General features: G+C 38.8%; 1 protein-coding gene across 1 annotated transcript in view; it reads left to right on the top strand.

Annotated features, from left to right (window-relative positions):
• The window catches only part of TPPP (tubulin polymerization promoting protein), an 86,375-nt gene that overhangs the window by 10,358 nt on the left and 57,400 nt on the right, over positions 1-18,617 (top strand). Inside the window, exon 2 of the mRNA XM_072853529.1 lies at positions 4,028-4,342. Within this exon, the coding sequence (XP_072709630.1) occupies positions 4,032-4,342 (311 nt within the window). The 5' untranslated portion in view covers positions 4,028-4,031. The remainder of the gene's footprint in view (positions 1-4,027; positions 4,343-18,617) is intronic.

An 18,617-nucleotide genomic window follows, 5' to 3' on the forward strand; every position in this document is an offset into this window, starting at 1 on the left:
TACTAAACGAGTATTACATGACACAGACTATAGCAGTTTATAACACAACACCTAGTTGTCTAAATATTCTGTGGATTTCTGGAACTCCAGTTTTTTGGGAAGTTGTTCTTTCACAAAGCCTTCTGAACTCTAGCATCTGCTTATACCTCTTTCTTATGTGGCTGCTTTTGGTGATGTGGACCTGCTAGGTTGGAGCCAGCAGTATTTGGAGAGGATGGGATTGGTGGCTAGTCCTGCCTTCCTTCCTGCTGCTGACTCTGGAAATGTAGTATTATCTAACTGTGTGCATATTAGTGTGCATATTAGACTTTTTGAATGGTGATGAAAGGCATTTCTTTGGTTAGCTGTAACTGTTATAGTCGGCATCTACACAGCTCATGCTTTTGAACAATGGCTTAATTTTGTTTTACCGAATTTTGGAATTGGTATTTTAGAGTAGTCTCGTTCTTCTGTCACTTCCACCTATCACCCTGCTGTGGCCCCTCCCCAAATTACTGCTAATCTTTACTTCTAGCAGAAGCTAGCAAGCACCTTCTGATCCCTTTGCCCAGGGGAAAAAAAGAGTAAGGAAGACTCAAAACTGCATTTGATCTTGAATTTTTGGCAAACAGGTTATTCTGTATTTCTCTTTGAGACATCATTTCTTCAACATGGCATGATCTCCTTCCTTATCTCTAATCACTAAAAAAAGTTAAAGGAGCTGACCCCATTAAAAAACTGATTTCATATCCTGTGTTGTGCAATTCTTTACTTTCTGATATAGTATATTAATGAATATATTTATCTTCAGAGTGTGGTGTTTGTAGTGTTAAACAAAATTTTAAGTTGAGGCTAGGTCAGTATTTTCATAAACCAGGTAGCTTCTTTTTAGTAAATTTCATGCTATTACATGGGATTTTAACAAGTAAACTGTAATTATGGTTCAACAAGAAAAGGAGTATCCATGACAATTTTTGGCAACCACAGCACAGCCCTGGTTTTAAGTTATCCTTGACTTTCTGCTTTAAATGGTGAGGATTTCTTTGAAATGAGTCTGCTTTGCATACCGGATTTCACCATTCAAAACTGAAGCCTTTTCTATAGAGTGTATCCTCTTCCCCCCGGCCCAGAACTACTCAAAACACCCCAATACAAAGTTCATTGATGTCCGAGAGAACTAAGTCTCGAAGTGAACTGTCTTTCTCAAGGCCAGATATGATCCTTTAAGCATTTTTCCTATACCAAGTTTATAAACTTTAAATTTGTTAGCAACTGAAAGTAAGTAAAAAATATTTTCAATAGATATAGCTATCATATTGAAGACAGTATAAGACAGTAGTACGAACAAAAAATAATGTAGTAATTTTAAAAATCACAATTCGGAAAATCAGAACCCTTTTAAGTGTGAGTTTCAGCTCATGATTTAAAATCACTAGTTGCTTTTTAAAACACATCTCTGCTGTGCTGTGCAAAGTTGAGTTATGCTTTTGGGTGACATGGGATTAGGCAAAGTTGGCCAGCAAGGCACTGACACTGGCTAAAGAAAGATTTTGTTCAGGAGATACTAAAAAATGTAGGCATGTGGTTATTTTTTCTAATTTCGGATGAGACAGTGGCACAGATGTTTTCTTGCTTATAGCTTGTAAACTGTGCAATTGTTGTATTTTTCAAGTATATTCACACTTTGTATAGCTTCTTGACACAATTGCTAAGAGCAAGAGGGGGCTATCCCCAAAAATCTCTCGGAAGGTTTATTTGGCACAAGATAAAACTGCAAAATTATATGACCTGTATATACCTTACTATAGCAGATCTCCACCTTCTTTTGTCTTGTTACTTGCTTACGGAGGTGACTTTGGTTTTTAATATCCTATACAGACATTAAAATACACACTTCGCTTTTTGCTGATGTGTACTCTCTGCCTGCCTGCCTGCCTGCGTGCCTTTCTCTAGCCAGTTAGTGTTAGCTTGGAAAATTTCTGGTTCTAGCTTCCAGCTCTAGTGGATTTGAAGTGGTGCAAGCTTGGAAGGGACTTCTGCTTTTGGAAGTCAAGCTTCCTTGATGGAGGTAGACCATAGATCTTCATGATCTGATTTTTAATGTAATTCTCTTTTGCATAGATGGTGTCAGCAGTGTTTTTGTTTTCTTATGTTCTCTCACCACTGCTTTGGTAGCAAAAGAATGTGTGTAGCCTGATAAATCAGATAGTTTAGACTGATCTAGACACTATTTTCATAAAAATGTATGCATCTGTAATACTTGTAGTAGCTTACAATGTACTGTGGGTGCTTATTGTTTTGGAATTTCAGTGTTGGGAGACTTTCAGAAAAGTTTATTGAGGTAAATTTGCTGTTCTTTGGAGAGCAGGCAGGGCGCAAAGGAAATAGAAATGGGAATTGGTTACATTTTTAACTTTTTAATGAACTTTAAATTGTCAAACTCTTTTTTTTTCCCCCTCTGTGCTTTTCTTTTTATTTCCTAGGTGCACATATAACTCTCAGGCTACAGTTAGTAAATTCCTGTCATATTAATTTTAATTTAGCATTTTGGTTTGTTGGCCAAAACTTGTGCTGACAGTGTAAACAAAACAGAAGGATACCCAGGCTTAACAAGGTTTTTAAGCATTTACTTGAATGTTTTCAAAATAGACAGTAGTGCTTTGGCCACGCTGTGTTTGCTCAAGTGTAAAGGACAAAGGTCCTTTAGTATAGTTTTTATTAAAAGGTTGTTTCTAATCATGAAGCTTAACAATAACTGCTGCATAGCAGGTAGTTATGGTTAGTTCTGTTGCAGTGTGCAGGAAAGGGTATGTCTTGGTTGTTCAAGTAACAGAGGTTAAGCAATATCGGAAGATGTAGAATTTTAGAATTGTTTCCATTGCTGAGGAGTTTGTATTGAAGTACAGTATAGAAGCCAAAAGAACTTTCTATCTGATGCAGAAATAAAATGTTAACTAGAAATACATACCAATCTTTGCATATGTTAGTCATGTACCATGTACAGCTGTGACTTTAGAAGAATGGACAAGGTAAGTATAGTGGGCTTTCCAGCCCTTACCCAGTATTTGCCAAACTTCTGATACCTGAAGCACCTCCTTATGGTTTAAAATTTGTAGCAGCACCACAGACATGAATCTGCATGTAGCTGTTGGGACAGGCACACAGTGCGCCCTATCCCATTTCAGTGTCTCTTACTTCTGCCAAGCTAAGAGTGGATGAGCAGAAGGCAAAAGCTTCTATGGCATGCTTCTGGCATGTTAGGGGTTTTTTCTTTACAAAGACACCTGAAAATAACTTTTGTGTTCTGTTGCTCAGTTTAAGGTTTCTTTTTAAAGGCAAACCTATCCTACATGAACATAGGGTAATCTGAGAGTTGTTCTCTGCAGTAATGACATCCCTTCTCAGTGCTCCTACATGGAATACGTCATGGATGTATTCATTCCAAATGAATTCCACAGCTACAGTTCTTTGGGCATAAACTTGAGAAATGAACGGTTTTGCTAACAGGAGAGACTTGTCTAAGCATTTCTGAGGCTTCCTTACTTGTTAGCCCTTACATTATATAACATAAGGGTTATAACATTATCATTTTTGCTGCAATTTCAAAATATTTCATTTTTCAATTAAAAAATAATTAAAAGGCCACAGTCCAGAAAATAAAGGGCTGTTTATTTTTCCTTCAGAAATAAAAGTAGGTAGTAATGCCTACAGTGTAAAGGGTATACTTTTATTTAAATCAGTAGAGTGACTGTGGTGATTGCCATTTGAGGAAAAAAAAAAGACACAAATACTAAGTGTTGTCTTGTTGGCTGATGTAATGACAGTGAAATTAGGTTTGTGCCCTATTTTGGAATGTTCTTTCCCTGACACTTTTTTTCTAGATGGGCAGAGTTACATAGTTCTATGTGTAGACTGTTGTTTGATGGTGGAGGGCACTGAGTTCTTGCTAACTTATTCTTACGTTGTGACATAGACTGTAGCCTGTAGCTTAACAGAAAGTAAACTAGTGCAAATTCATGTAATGAGTTTACCCTCCTCTTCTTTGTAGCACGATGGCTGACAATAAAGCAAAGTCGACCAAACCTGTGAATAAGACTCCTCCAAAGTCTCCTTCAGATCCAGCAAAGGACCGAGCAGCAAAACGATTATCCTATGATTCAAACAGCTCTCATGAGGGAGCTATGGCAGGAGAAATAAGTGCTCTGGAAGAGGCCTTTAGAAAATTTGCTATCCATGGTGATACAAGAGCCACAGGAAAAGAAATGCATGGGAAGAACTGGTCAAAGCTATGTAAGGACTGTCATGTGATAGATGGGAAGAACGTGACAATCACAGATGTCGACATTGTCTTCAGTAAAATCAAGTAAGTTCATTTCTGTCATCATTTCCTTGTCTCCCCAACATGTTTTGTAGATATCATCTAAATTTATCTTCTGTTGCTTACAGATGCTGTGAGGCACTGTCTGTCTGTCACAATCGATCTCTTTCTTGTTCCTTTATGAAGCTGTGTTGCTTTGTCTGAAGATACAGCTTTCAGCTTCTGTCCTGCTATCTTAAACTGACTTCAGTGTCACAGGTGTTATGCTGTACAAAGAGGTATGATGTGATCAGGACAAACACAGGCTATTCCAAGAAACAGATGTGTTTTGATGGCAGTAAATGATGTGAATGTTTCCTGAAGGATACCTGAATGAAGTCAGGATGTAGTTTTACATCTTGCCAAAACTCAGCCTCAGAAGACTGAGGCTAAGGTGGGATATGTACTAAAAAGCATTATTCTAACAACAGTCATGATATCCAGCACAACACCTACTCAAGTTTAAAGTTTAGGGCCATGCCAAACTGGTGGTGAATTTGTGATGCAGACCCATGGCTGTGATTAATTGGTTAGGATTATCTCAGTGGTCCTAGTTTATTCTTGTGAACAGACTGGAGCTTTAGTGAAACTTTCCCCTCAAATTGAAAACCTAGGCAGGCTTGATCCAGAAGTTCATCAAATCCAAGGGATTGAACATTCAACTGTTCTGGCATATTCTGTATGAAGCCCCAAATAATTTTTTTTGTTCTCGCTTTATGTGTAGAATTGGATCATTTTCACCTTCCCCCTCTCCCTGGTATCTGATCTGATAGCCTTGCCTTTTCTGCTTTTTGTTACCATAGTAACTGTTTAAATTTTCTCACACCTCATTGTGTTGAGGGACATGCTTTAAGGAAAGTCTCTTAACTGTAGTTGTGGCTTGTAGGAACATTTATTTGGCTTGTGCGCTCAACTACTGTGGTGTAATGCTGGGGGAGGACATGCAAACTGAGTTACACTACAAGGGTACGTGGGAAAACTTGCTACAAGCACTCACCCTTTACAGTGCATCAAAGCATAGAAAGGCAGTGAAGAAAAGGCCCTTGATCTTGAAAGGTTGTCCAGTGTCACATGCACAGTTAGAATGACATTACTTATTTGATTTCTTTCTTTCTTTGTTTCTTTTCTCCTCAGGGATCTTATCTAGGCAATTGAAAAAGCTATATATGCACACTCCAACCCTCTTATTCTTGTATGAGTCCACTTTCTCTTTGAGTCCCTACTTGTATTTTTGGAAGTTGTGTTGCCACAGTAAGGTATACTATCAGTGAACTAGCTTATTTGAAATTGATGTTTAGGCTGTAGGGTTGTTTGTTTCTTTCTTGATCTGTGATAGATAATGCTGGCATTTATTTTCAAATTTTTTGCTTTTATTGACTTAAAAATTTCTCTGTATCTATCATCACAGGAAATAATAAATCGTAGCGCTACTTTCTCATGTCAGTATCTGGGCACGTTAGTGATAGGAGAACCCCATGATACATACAGTTGTGCAACATTAGCAGATATAAAGAAGTATCCGTTTTGGTGCCTACTGGCATAGAAGGAATCCAGTCCTGTTCTGCAGAAATGAATTGTGAGGTGGTGGGGACCTGAGGCTCAAGGGGAATATCAGCATATCCCCTCGTGGTTGTTTAGCGGTCTCAGCTCAGCTTGGGGGTTCTTGTCTCTGCCTCTGTGGGGAGGTGCCTGTTCAGCGGTTTCTCAGACCTTTTTCCCTGTGACTGCTGTGAAGTGTTGTCATTTCTCTTGGAAGAAGCATGCCATTTTTTCCTCTATCTAGTATTTAATAGTTTAGAAGATAACTGCATCAAATGCAAAAGCATTTTTATCTTAATTGTTTGTTAATTACTTGCTCATTACTCACCTGTACATGTACATATAACATGTATTTTATATATTCTTCTTTTTTAAAATTATTTTATTTTTAAATTAATACTGCTTAAATGGCAGATGGGGAAACTTACAATAGCTGAGATTTGCTATCTTTATTAGGAAGGTCTGTTTTTTCATGTGCGTGCTTTCAGTAGGTATACTTCCTACTTCCAGTAGGTATTTTCTTAAGTGTTGGGGTTTTTTTTCTTACATTTTTATTCTTGAGAGCATATGTGAGGATTCTTTTTAGTCTAGATCACATTTATTTCACATATAATATTTTAAGCTTTAACAAGGGAAGATTTAATGGCTGTAGTTACTCAAGTGTTAGTAATATGCTGTAACTTTAGGAGGCTTATGCATAGGCTGAGTATAGAGGGTTTCTTGAGCATGTTGAGACAACTGCTTTTCCTTGCTTTCTCTTTTGCTTCACATTTGACACTAAGCTAAGGGATAGTGATAGATTTGGTGATGCATCAAAGCAGGCATACTCACAAAATAAACTCTTACTCATTTCCATTTTACAAGCAGCTTTTTCCCAGCAGAGCACTAAGATTTTTTGACAACCCAAGTTTTTCCCCATCTGTGTTGAATGAAAAACATTAAGCACTATAAAAGAATCTCCAGCTCCCCAGAAAGTGCACAGTACTGCTTCTGTGCCTCAGTAAGGGTTATGCTTATGGGTATCAGAAGGCTCTGTACTTCACTGTTGCTTTTAGGTTCTTCAGCTAGACTGCATCTCACAAGATGGACTTTGGCCTGGGATTCTTATGGTCAGCCATAGTGGTTCAGTGAGATGGGGCTGGTGGATCTTGGCAGTTACAGTCTGGCCAGGGAACACACCCAAAGATAAGAAGAGGTATTTGTCATACTCGACTACAGTTGCCATCTAGCATTGTGGTAGAACTTCCAAACAGGTTTTCTGTTGGGTCTATTACTGGGAAGCCACTGTGTTTAGCAGGGTTTGTTTTCTAGCCAGCTGTACTTCTAGTTTATGACAATGGCACATGTTGTTCAAACACTAGAAAATAATCAATCTAGCAGAATTGTTCTTTGGATTTATGAATTACTATGTCTATGTATAAAGCCTATGTTTGTTATCTTGCTAACTTTCCCAGGCTTCATTTATTGTTCTGCTACAGATACTGGCAAAATAGGTAGGAACTATGCGTTACTGATAGTCAGGGTAGAGTAACAGGGAAATTAGTAACAGATATGTTTACCTAAGAGCTACTGAAAGATAGTGTTTTATTCTCTGATTGGTAACTTTCTCTGCTGCAGGAAAGATTTTATCAGTTCAATCCTGCGAAGTAATGAACATTTTTGTAGATTCAACACCCCCCTCCCCACCTCCACCAAACCAGGTGAACAAAACTTCTGAAAGTTTTAAATAGTCTGTGATACTTCTTCAAAGCTGGGTCTATGTGTCTGTCTTTCAGAGATTAGTTCATTTAAGGTCAAGTTTATGTTGTTATAAAGGTTGAGGAAATTCTGATGAACCTTTGTTACAAATAATAAAATAAGTGTAGCATGCTCTTTTCCTTCTGCATGAGGATGTCAGGTCAAACTGAAGTGTAATTTGTCTATTTATCTTGCATAAAAGGTCCACTGAAGGCCTTCAAGTAAGCACAACATTTGTATGTACTTTAGGATAAGAAGGAGGAATGGTCTAGTGCAAAGAATGCACAGTAGCAGACATGAAAAAAGAATTGCTAGAATTGCTAGAATTTTTTTGGTAAGAAAATATGTAAATTGGGTGATCTTCCCCCTTTCCCCCCCAGGTATTTTTGTTTAACAATAATTTGTAGGTTCTAAGGGTCTCACAAATCCTTCCAATTTGGTGGATTGTAATATAAGCTGTTGTGTGTTAAAAATTGATTTAATAGATGTCTCTTTCTGCCTTTTTTTCTCTTCTATTTTAAAAACTTTCTATTGTCAGCTCATAAAATACAAGAAATTAAATAGCAATGAATTTTGCAATGGAATTACTTGAAATGAAAAGCCAAAAGCCACTTGTGAGAGTAGCCACATGTATGAATATTTATAAGTTGCATGCCTAGAGATCAGAGGAAAACCACCTACATTTATGCCAAATATTTGAATTGCATTAATACAGTTGCGATAGACTGCCATTTCTATAATTTTTTTTAAAGTTATAAATACATACAATAAAGACCTCTCATACGATATTGTTATCTTTCTATGTGTGTTGCACCTGGAAAAGCAAGAGAAATTGTGAAGAGTGAAATTTTACAATATCTTATGGGATGAAATCTATTAAAAATGCAGCAAAACCAACAAAAGTGTACATAACTGTAAATGCAATTATTCCTTACTCTATTTTATAATTTCACACTCAAAACTTGAGATGTTGGACTCTCTTCTTCATGTGTTCATCGGACTGCATACAACAGTAACACTATGGTTGCAGGGTAAATTTTCATTTCAAAGCTAGCTCCTTGCTTAAAGTTACGTAAAAATCTCTTTTGCTAATTGGTATCAGGATAGCTTTTTCTCTTTAAATGGCAAAAGTAAAGCAACGCCTTCTCTGAAAAACCTGCTCATATCATTGTTAAAAAAGAAGCTTGAAAATACTTTGTAGGAAGTATTTTTTTTAACTTGTCCCTAAATTCACTGCCATACTTGAAGACAAGGATAAGTCACAATCATATTCTATGAGAAGGAGAGTTTTCATAAATTACTGTATGTGAAATTTTCATGACAGGACCAAAAGTAGTATTTCACCAATCTTGTAATGATAATAATTTCAATTTCCCTGTAGCTTAGCCTTCTGCTAAAATGTAGGGTTTTAGTATAAATATCTTAGTAATATTAGATCATTCGACGCATTCACTTTTCACATAGTATCTGAACCTTATACAGACATCTTTCTTTTATATTTTGCAAATTAAGAGTGATAATGCAATCTGGTCTACTTAATTTAGAGACATACAACTTGCAGACATGTAATAACATTTGAAAATGGATGGTTTTCCTGAGAATGGGAATTTCATGGGTGTCTTTTTAGTAGCTGAAACAATTGCCTGCCTTCTTGGAACTTTCCTCATTAACTGACTGTTTCTTTTATGTTACTCTTCCAGAGTTGCAAAAGTTTGTAGGCTGTGTGCCTTGTATTGTGCTTGCAGAGTGCAAATATGGGTTTAGTGAATCTTGTTGCCTTGGAGAAAGCAAGCTCATTGGTGACACAGGAGAAGGGCGCAGAAGTGTTCTGCATTTGGTATGAAAAGCAACATGTGGCTGCATTCTTCTTAATCCAGCAAGACAGTGAGACACAACAGTCTAAGAACTTCAGGGTTTTTGTATTAAGGAAAGTGGAATACCTAAGAAGAATAGATGTTACTGATCTCTGACCAGCATTCTGGCATGTTGCCTTAGGAATTTAAATTTCTTTGTTTATTGGGGTCAACAACTGCTCTGGAAAATTTGATATGTTAGCTATGCCATACATATACTCCACTTGTTGTATGTAGTTAATATGGTAATAGTAATAGCCCTGATATAAATACCTTTGCTCTTATTTTAGAAATGTTACCACTCAGCACTGCAAGAATATGGTTTAAGCACTGCCATAAAACTGCTAATTATATGACATTATTAGATAGAAAAATAAAAATATTTCTGTTTACACTGGCATGTTACTATGGTTGCAGGCAGGCCTGGGTGACGTCACGCCTTGGATCCATTGTGAGCATTTATTTAGGTAGTTGTCTCCATGGAAACATTTGTTTGTTTTGATGTTACTATGTGTTAAATTTTAAACAAATTTTTGTGGTTCTATACTGGATTGTTATTGAAGACTAGTTAATCTACAGAAGCTTTGTAAATATACCTTACTCCCCGCCCTCTAAAATATTTTTGGTAAAAGATCAAGTGAAAACATAATTGGCCTCTCAAATTCCATTAATAGTTTCTTATGTTGCTTTGACATGTTTTCTTGTTGCTGAGGAAGCCATGTGTTCTAAAGGCCAGAAAACTCTCCTCCATCTTTTTGAGAAAGGAAGGTTTTGTTCCCATGGAGAATCTTCACAACACACTTTATTGTGCCCTGACTTTTGAGCAGTCCCACCCATACTCTATCCTTAGTACATCTTGCACAGTCAGCTGTTTAGCCTAGTTCCCACAGTCTGGATCAGTCAGGTCTCTACAAGAGTGCTTCCACCTGAGACCAGCTGGGTCTTAATTCAGCAGTAGTTCACCATTGCTGCAAGACTGTGGAAGAATTAAAATGGATAATTTTTGCTCTAAGCAGCTGGCAAGATAACTCTTGGCAAGAATGAGTACATGCTTTCCCCGTTTGTCATCTATAATATAATTGTTGTCTTTTCTTTGTATTGAACAATTATGATACTTCTTGCTTTCTTAATATATTTGAAAGGAGTAGGACTTTGACACCTACACTCATTCAAAACAAATATCTCTCCATGAGGTTTCTCTGAAGTAATTTGTATTTAACAGATATTTTACTGAAGCCTCAATTTTTTTTTTAATATGTAAATAGGTATGAAGTGGTCTTTATACAGAAATGAAGCACATAATAGTTGTAAGTTGTGTTTTACTTCCCTACTGGAGAGATTCTTTTAATAGTGACATAGAATCTGATTTGTGTAATCCTACTTTATGGATGAAGTAGGCATAACAGTTAACTTGTGTACTTTAATATGTCTGCATTAGGAAACAAGTTTTAAGTGGATATAGAATGGTATGCAGAGCATAATCTGTGCTAGTAAATCTCTCCCTTCCAGGCAAATTGTGAAGTAGTACAGTTATAGATAGAAATGTAGGTAAGTTACAACAGAAATTGTTCTTTACCACATCATCCATACTTCATTTTAATTGAAATTAAGATCCAATTTGCTTTCTTGTCCAAGAAGCCAAATGTAATGTTGCCTTTTGCACTTTATCCTTGAAAGGCTTTTTATTTAAAAAAACAAACGAACTCTTCTCCCCCTTCTGCCAAGAGGCATAAATTCTAAAAGTAAAACAGTGATCACTTATGAGAAGAAAAATGGATTTAGATTCACTTGCTGTTATGCAGGCTTGTTTTGTGCATGTAAAATGGGTAAGTTCTTTACCCCTAATGATGTATGCTGATTATGATTTTAAAAACACCTTTTTGTGTGAGTAGACATCACATGAAAACCTATAGATACAGTGGTGAGTGATTAATTTCCCAGCTGATATGGAATGCTACATGATATCATACACACTATAGCAGCTTGCTTGTATTTCCTACGCTTTGTGGTGTATGCCACTTGTGGACTACAAGGACTTCTACAGGTTTAGAGTAGAAGTAGGGCTCTGGTATGAGATCTTATCTTGTGGGTTTTTAGAGGTTTTTTGCCCGCCCCCCCCCCCTTTTTTTTGTTTTTTTGCAAGTCAGACTAATTTCATCATATTGCACCATCATTTAAAATTAGCTGGTTTTCTAAATGAAAAACAGGTATGTGAAATCTGTGTTGGTTACAAAATTACCTCATTTTCCTGATTAAAAAGCAGCAAGTATTTTCTAGACTGTTAAACATCAATGTACACTTTGTCTCTTGTTTTCCATGGATTGAAGTAGAAGATGATTAAGATGAAGCAGCCTTGGCTGCAGCAACCAGGTGACTGTAAAGTTTAAGATCCTGAGAGCAGTGCACAAAATGAACAACAGAATTACAAACCTGGACTTCAGAAGGGCAGATTTTGGCCTGTTGAGTTTCCCACAGGAAACTGCCCCGGAGGGCAGAGGGGCCCAAAAGAGCTGGTTGATCTTCAAGACAGCTTCCTCAGGGCACAAGAACGGTCCGTTCCCATGTGCAGGAAGTCGAGCAAGCATGGCAACAGGCCAGCATGGGTGAACATGGAGCTTCTGACGGAGCTCAAACACAAAAAGGAAGTACACAGGAGGTGGAAGCCGGGAGAGGCTATGTGGGAGGAATATAACCCATGCATGAAGGAACGGAGTGAAGAAAGCCAAAGTTCAGCTGGAGTTGAGACTAGCAAGGGAGGTGAAGGACAACATGAGAGGTTTCTGTAAGTACACTGGTGGCAAAAGTGTTGGCCGACTGCTTGGTGTGGCAGGGGACCTAGTGACAAGGGACGTGGAAAAGGCAGAGATACCTAATGCCTTTTTTTGCGTCCCTTTTCAACTGGTACGGCTTGCTCTCAAGGTTCCCAGATCCCTGAGCCTGCTAGCAGAGTCTGTGGCCGTGAAGCAGTACCCACAGTAAAGGAAGACAGAGTTAAGAATGACTTGAGCCAATTAGACATACACGAGTCCATGGGACCAGGTAGGATGCATCCAAGGGTGCTGAAGGAGCTGGGCAATGTCATTGCAAAGCTGCTCCCTATCATCTTCAAACAGCCGTGGCAGCTGGGGAAGGTTCCCAGTGGCTGGAAGAAGGCAAACATCACACACATCCTCAAGAAGGGCAAGGAGGAGGATCCAGGTAGCTACAGGCCAGTCAGCATAACCTCAGTCCCTGTGGAGACTGTGAAGCAAATCGTCTTGGAAGCCCTTTCTCAACACACAAAGGACAAGAAGGTGATTTGAGCAGCCAGCGTGGATTTGCCAAGGGCAAGTCATGCCTGATTGACCTCATTGCTTTCTATGACGAAATGACTGGCACTGTGCGCAAAGGGGTGTCGTATACCTTGATTATGGCAAGGCCTTGTCCCCAGTCGCATCATCACCAAATTGGTGAGGTATGGGCTGGAGAGTGGGCCCGACAGTCTAGGAAGCAGCTCTAGAGGTCGTGGTGGACAACCAGTTGAACATCGTGAGTCAGCAGCAGTCCTTGCAGTGAGTGAGTCGTGGCGGCAAGGAAGGGTAGCCGCATCCTGGGCTGCATGAGTAAATGTGTAGCCAGCAGGTCTGGGGGAGTGATCCTTCCCTTCTGTTTTGCGCTAGTGAGACTGTATCTGGAGTGCTGTGCCCAGTCTGGGGCTCCCCTGTGCAAGAGAGAGAGTGATACACTGGAACAAGCCCAGTGCAGGGCCACCAAGGTGGTCAGGGGGCTGATTATGGTATACGATGACTGTGGCAGGAAAAAATATAAGTGTTTCTTTACGTTCCTGTGTAGACAATAGAAATTAACTTGCCGTTCTGAAGTTAGAGCAGAAATAGGAACAAAGAGTGTGTGCATGTGTGTATGTTGTTTGACTCCTAAAATAAGGACACAAGCTAGAAATCATCCATCTCGTAAAGAAGATTAATAATGTAAAATAATTACAACATAGATGTTGTAATTAAGCTATATTTAATCTGCCTATGTGTGTAAAGCTCCTAAAGGAATTAAGATGTGGTCTGCTTAGGATGTGATGCTGGTAAATGGAAGCATGCTGCCTTTTGATGCAGTTTTTCATCTTCCTTCAACTTTAAAAAAACAAACAAACAAACAAACAAACCAAAAGCCAAAACAAAACAATGGGTTGACTTGGGAGACCCCACTTCTTGTGTTCTTCCCATCATCTAGAAGCTTGAGAGGACTATTTTACAACTGAATCGGAACAAATGTCATTAAAGACTGGTTGTAACATTAAGTTGAAGAGGGATTCACCAACACCTCAGCTTAAAAAAAAAAAAAAGTGGGTCTGTACTATCTTCCCTATTTTGTTTCGTCTTCACCACCAATAGGAATGTAAAATTCTTCCTCAGAGAAGTGTTGGCCTGTTGTTTTAAATCCCTTTTGTGGAAGGCCGTGTTAATCAGGCTGCTAGATCCCATGATTTGTAGTTGCTTGGAGTCTTGAAATGCTTGGGAGCTGGAGTCTGGGGCTAATATTACAGAGGAGGAAAAGAAAGGGTCACTTGTAAATGCTAAGTGTGCAACACCTCATCTGCCCCTTAAGGCTGGGCACTACATAGTCTTATCTTGATGGAGTTAGATCTGGGCCAGGCAGGTTTAACTTATTAATTTGAAATTGTTCCTGGAAGTGATGTCACATACAAGGCACCTTTTGGTCTAGCTCTAGCTGGACTACTCGTTGGTGAGAAGTTTTAGGTGCTATATAAAGAGTTAGGACCTGCAGTGTTAAAACACCCAAGTGGTGTTACTGGAAACCACGCCTGTGAAAGTCCTCACCCTGATTAATTAAAATGGTGTTGCTTACTACTTTCTGGCTTTATTGAAGTGGAGTTGCTTATCGTTTTCTTTTGTGTGTGAGTGTGTGTATATCTGTGTGCGCGCTAAACCGAAGAAGCATGAACGAAATCCAAATTTTTCCTTGAAGCTTCATCTCTGTTCCTGACTTTCTGCAGGGTTTTTTAATGCATACGCATGTATTCCCATGAATTAAAAACAACAACAAAAAGATCATTTTGGTATGGAGTCCTGGTATAATCTCCCCAAAAGGGAAAAGTTTCCCTTTGAGAATTTTTTGTCCCATTTCATAGCCAGTTTTAGGTTCTCATTCTGTACAAAGGTTCTGGATGTTACCAGCAAATAAATAATTTTAAAAGCCTTGCTAAGTCTGCTAACGTTGGTGCTGATTCTGAAGGCTCCCAGAACATTTTAATTACATAAACAAATCTCTATGGCAACATTTTCTAGGAAGAAATGCTGCTAGATACTAAAGTTTTATGGTTGAAGGAGCAAATACAGAAAGTCATTCAGTTTCAGTGAGGAATTGAGGAAGGATGATTACAGTTGACAGAGTGTAGCTAGGAAGACCATGGCTAAAACGTATACCCTTCTGGTAAGGAGTAATATTAGCCCCTTGCTTACTGCCCATGACTAGCATTTTCAGCAGTGCGAGCACTCCCAGCATGCTGCTGTTTTTCTACGCAGAAGTACTGAGTGACTGGTTATTTTGAAGAGCAGCACGGTATCCTGAATAGCCAGCACCAAATTTTGCAGCATCAGAGTGTTAATATCGTTGATTTAATTTAGCACGCGAGTTGATAAAAGATGATTGTATTTTAAAAAAAAAAAAAAAGGTGGTGGTGGGAGTAATGCTCGCAGTCTGCCATTTTGTTGGTAATGTTTGCCTCCAATACTTCGTTTGTCCGCTGGTTACTAAAAAGACACAATACCTAAGGCAGGAAGGGAATGTTTCTGTACTATCTGGACATTCATAGTTCAGGCAAAAAAACCCCCAGAAAACCGTAGTGCAGTGTTTTGCATCAAGCCAGTAAGTTTCTGCTTAAGCTGTGGAACAGCTTTAAATGAAACCTGGATCTTTGTCAGTGATGGCAAGCAGTGGAAAATATCTTTGGGCAAGTTGTTTCAGTGGAGACAGGAGTTAATGGTAAAAGCCATTGCACTTCATGTCTGTTTTGAATGTATGCTATTCCTGAAGTCCAGTAGCTTTTCTTGCTGCGTTGACTTCCCAGTAATTGGTTCTGGAGATCCTTTTTGGGAATGGTGCCATGTTCTGTGCAAAGCCGCACGGCGCACAGCTAACAAGACAAGAGCTTGCCACGGACTGTGCTAGCTGCAGAAATGGAAGCAATGCAGCTGCAACCGTGTGGTGCTGCACTGATCTGATTGTCCAGCCTGTTGCATTGCACTGGGTGAATGTTCCAGCTTTCTTGGCATTAGCTTGGTGTTTTAAACTGCGTGCTTTGTAAAAAGGATGGTAATGAGTGCTGACAGAAAACGAAGAACACGAGCTTAGCAGCACAGAATTGTCTTCCTTCTTCTTTGCCTCAACTTTGTTCTGGAAGGAAGAGTCCTGAAAGTGTGGGGAATCTTTTAGTCTTACACTGTTACCCTATTTTCATGATTGTGGCACAAGCTTCATAGGATGCTTAGAAAAGCAAAAAGCTTTCTGGAGTGCTCCTTTGCAGACATAAAATTACAAGACTCAAAGAAGAGGATAAGCTACCATCATCTGGTGAGAAGGTGTTAGTGCTCTAGACCTGTTCATCTCTTTGTCTCTGCTGATACAGCAGAGCATTGTACCACTCTAGTGGCATTTGTGATCATGGGCACCAGCAGCTGCAGAACAGTGGTGATCTTTGGCACGAGGCTGTGACTCTCATGACACATGACAGCACTTGTTTCATTGCCCAGATGTCTTGGGTCTTTATTCTATGCCCTTCAGTTGCAAATACTGTTTAAAAAAAAGAAAGTAAGCTAATGAGAGGAGCAGTTGTTGTGCTGTCAATGGCTGTATTTTTTAATGCTATGTAAAAGATGCAACTAATAGCTTGTATATCATCATAAAAGTGTGTACAAGGATAAGTTGTTTTTCTTTCAGCTAACAACAGATATACAGTGATACTGTAACATGATAGCAGTTCATTACACCACAACTGAAAAATCAGTATGAGAAAACAAGATAGGTCTGTGCTTATTGTTTGGAATCTCACTCAGTTATACAAGATCTCCAGATATACTCATTATAATTCCCAGTGCAGTACCAATTAACCCTGGCTTTATCTGCTTCATGATATTTGAGGTGTTTGTTACTCAGTGTGGGGTAGTGTTTGTTAAATTTCTGAATGGAACTGACAGTGCTGAGAATGGAGAGTTTATCTTACCCAGAGCAATACAAGAGGCTACTGATGAGAGGATCATAAAGGAGAAGTAGGCAGCTCTTACTCATCATCATGTCCAGTCTGTGTTTCACAAAAAGGTGCTGGGTGTTCACTTCTGCAAGAATGAGGCTCTGTGGTATGGGATAGATGAAAAATGGTACTGTACTGTTTACCAACCTGTCCAATCACTTCCCCGTGTATAGCAGCTACTACTGCTGCACGCCAAGCTAGTTTGTGGCACTAGGGAAACATAGTGAATCCTATTTTGATACTCCTTATGCTCAGTCCTCCTGTGTCTCAGTTTGAAACAGGAAGTAAACTTTCTTCCAAAATTAAGCTATTTCCATTTCCTTCCTGTGATGGACGCCATATGGAAACAGATGCCTGAGGCACTTGTAATCCAAGTGGAGGTCGGTGTGCTCTTGTGGGTAAAATAGCACGTGTCATACTATTCGCATTTGGCATGGTGTCAATGGAACCTGTGAACAGGTTTGCAAGCAGTATGCATTGATTAGTGTTTACAGCTCTACAAGAGGGTGTCTAGAGAAAAGGTTTTAAGTGGGTTTTTTGGGGGGTGGGGGTTGGGTGTTTTGGTTTTGTGGGTTTGTTGGTTTTGGGTTTTTTTTAGCAAAAGAAATGAACAGGTGAGTTGGTATTCTTAAAAGAGTCTACAGATAGACAAAGGAAGAAAAAGGGAGTAATTTGGCATTTATAGTGTCTTGCATTTTTTATCTGAAGTGCTTTGTAAGTTGAGAGAGGTTTCAAATATAAGAAAACAATAGGAGAAGGTACTGAAAGATAGCTATGATGAAATAAAATGTATACCCCATATGGTAGCTGATAGCCACCCTATTAGGTGATATTCTTGTGTATATCCAAAAATAAAGAATTTTTATACTTTTCAAGCATTGTATTGGAAATTAGGTGTCAGATGCAAATGGTGGTGAACTGTCTGTGATTTGAGTTTAGGACTTTTTTTATGCTAATAATTAAAGAGAATGAGTGCTGTGAATGCAAATCTGAAAGTAATGACTATAATCCGATTAAATGTTTTTTTTCTCTTAGTAAGTCCTGGTACTGGTTTAAAATGAACAGTGAAGAGTATTCAGTTTAGTAATTCCTTGAGAGGACGAATACATTTGCAATGTCTTCCAGCAGCTCATCCTTTATTAAGATAGCACAAATAGCATGATTGGTTTTCTAAGCTTTTATAGTAAAAACAAATAGAAATTATTTCCTTACTTTTACAGAAAAGCTGGAACTGTGTTTTCGTCTTCCAGACAGGTTGCTTTTCTTTCATTACTTCACCTCAGGTGAGAGTAATGGGAGAGCTTTACATTATGCTGAAGTGGATGGCATAGCTGGGAAAGCTGTTGAACTAAAATGCACAGAACTAGCTTCATCTTTTTTTCAAGACAACAGACTGTGGCCTATTGGGTCTCCTCTAGCCAGATGAAGAAATGTATAGAAAGGATACTGTGCAGTCAGTTAAAGCTGTTTGGTTTTCTTCCTGCTGTACTAATAAGATGAACTCTGCTTGCTGATTTAACAGTCTGGTTTTGAGTTTGACCTGCAAATCCAGCTGACTGCAACTTGAATCAACATTGGCCATTTTTAACAGTTTGTCTGATTTTAATAATTCCTTTTCTGATTTAGTCCTGTGTTCTGTGACCAACAATACAGTATCTCATGCATGCTTGGGAGATTGTTCCTTTTATTCCCCTTTTAGATGCTACAACTGTCACCCAGCCATTGGTTCCTTAAGTTCTAGTTCTACGTCTTTAAGTACTAATCTGTGAAAGGCATAGCCCAGATGGACAGTGAAGGGACAGTCACCTGAGGTAAACAGTAAAGGTACATAAGACCTATCAGACTTAAGGGCTAGCATAGAGAATTGGATTTCTTTAATGTTAGGGACACT

Source organism: Ciconia boyciana, chromosome 2, assembly GCF_034638445.1.
Source record: "Ciconia boyciana chromosome 2, ASM3463844v1, whole genome shotgun sequence".
NCBI lineage: Eukaryota > Metazoa > Chordata > Aves > Ciconiiformes > Ciconiidae > Ciconia > Ciconia boyciana.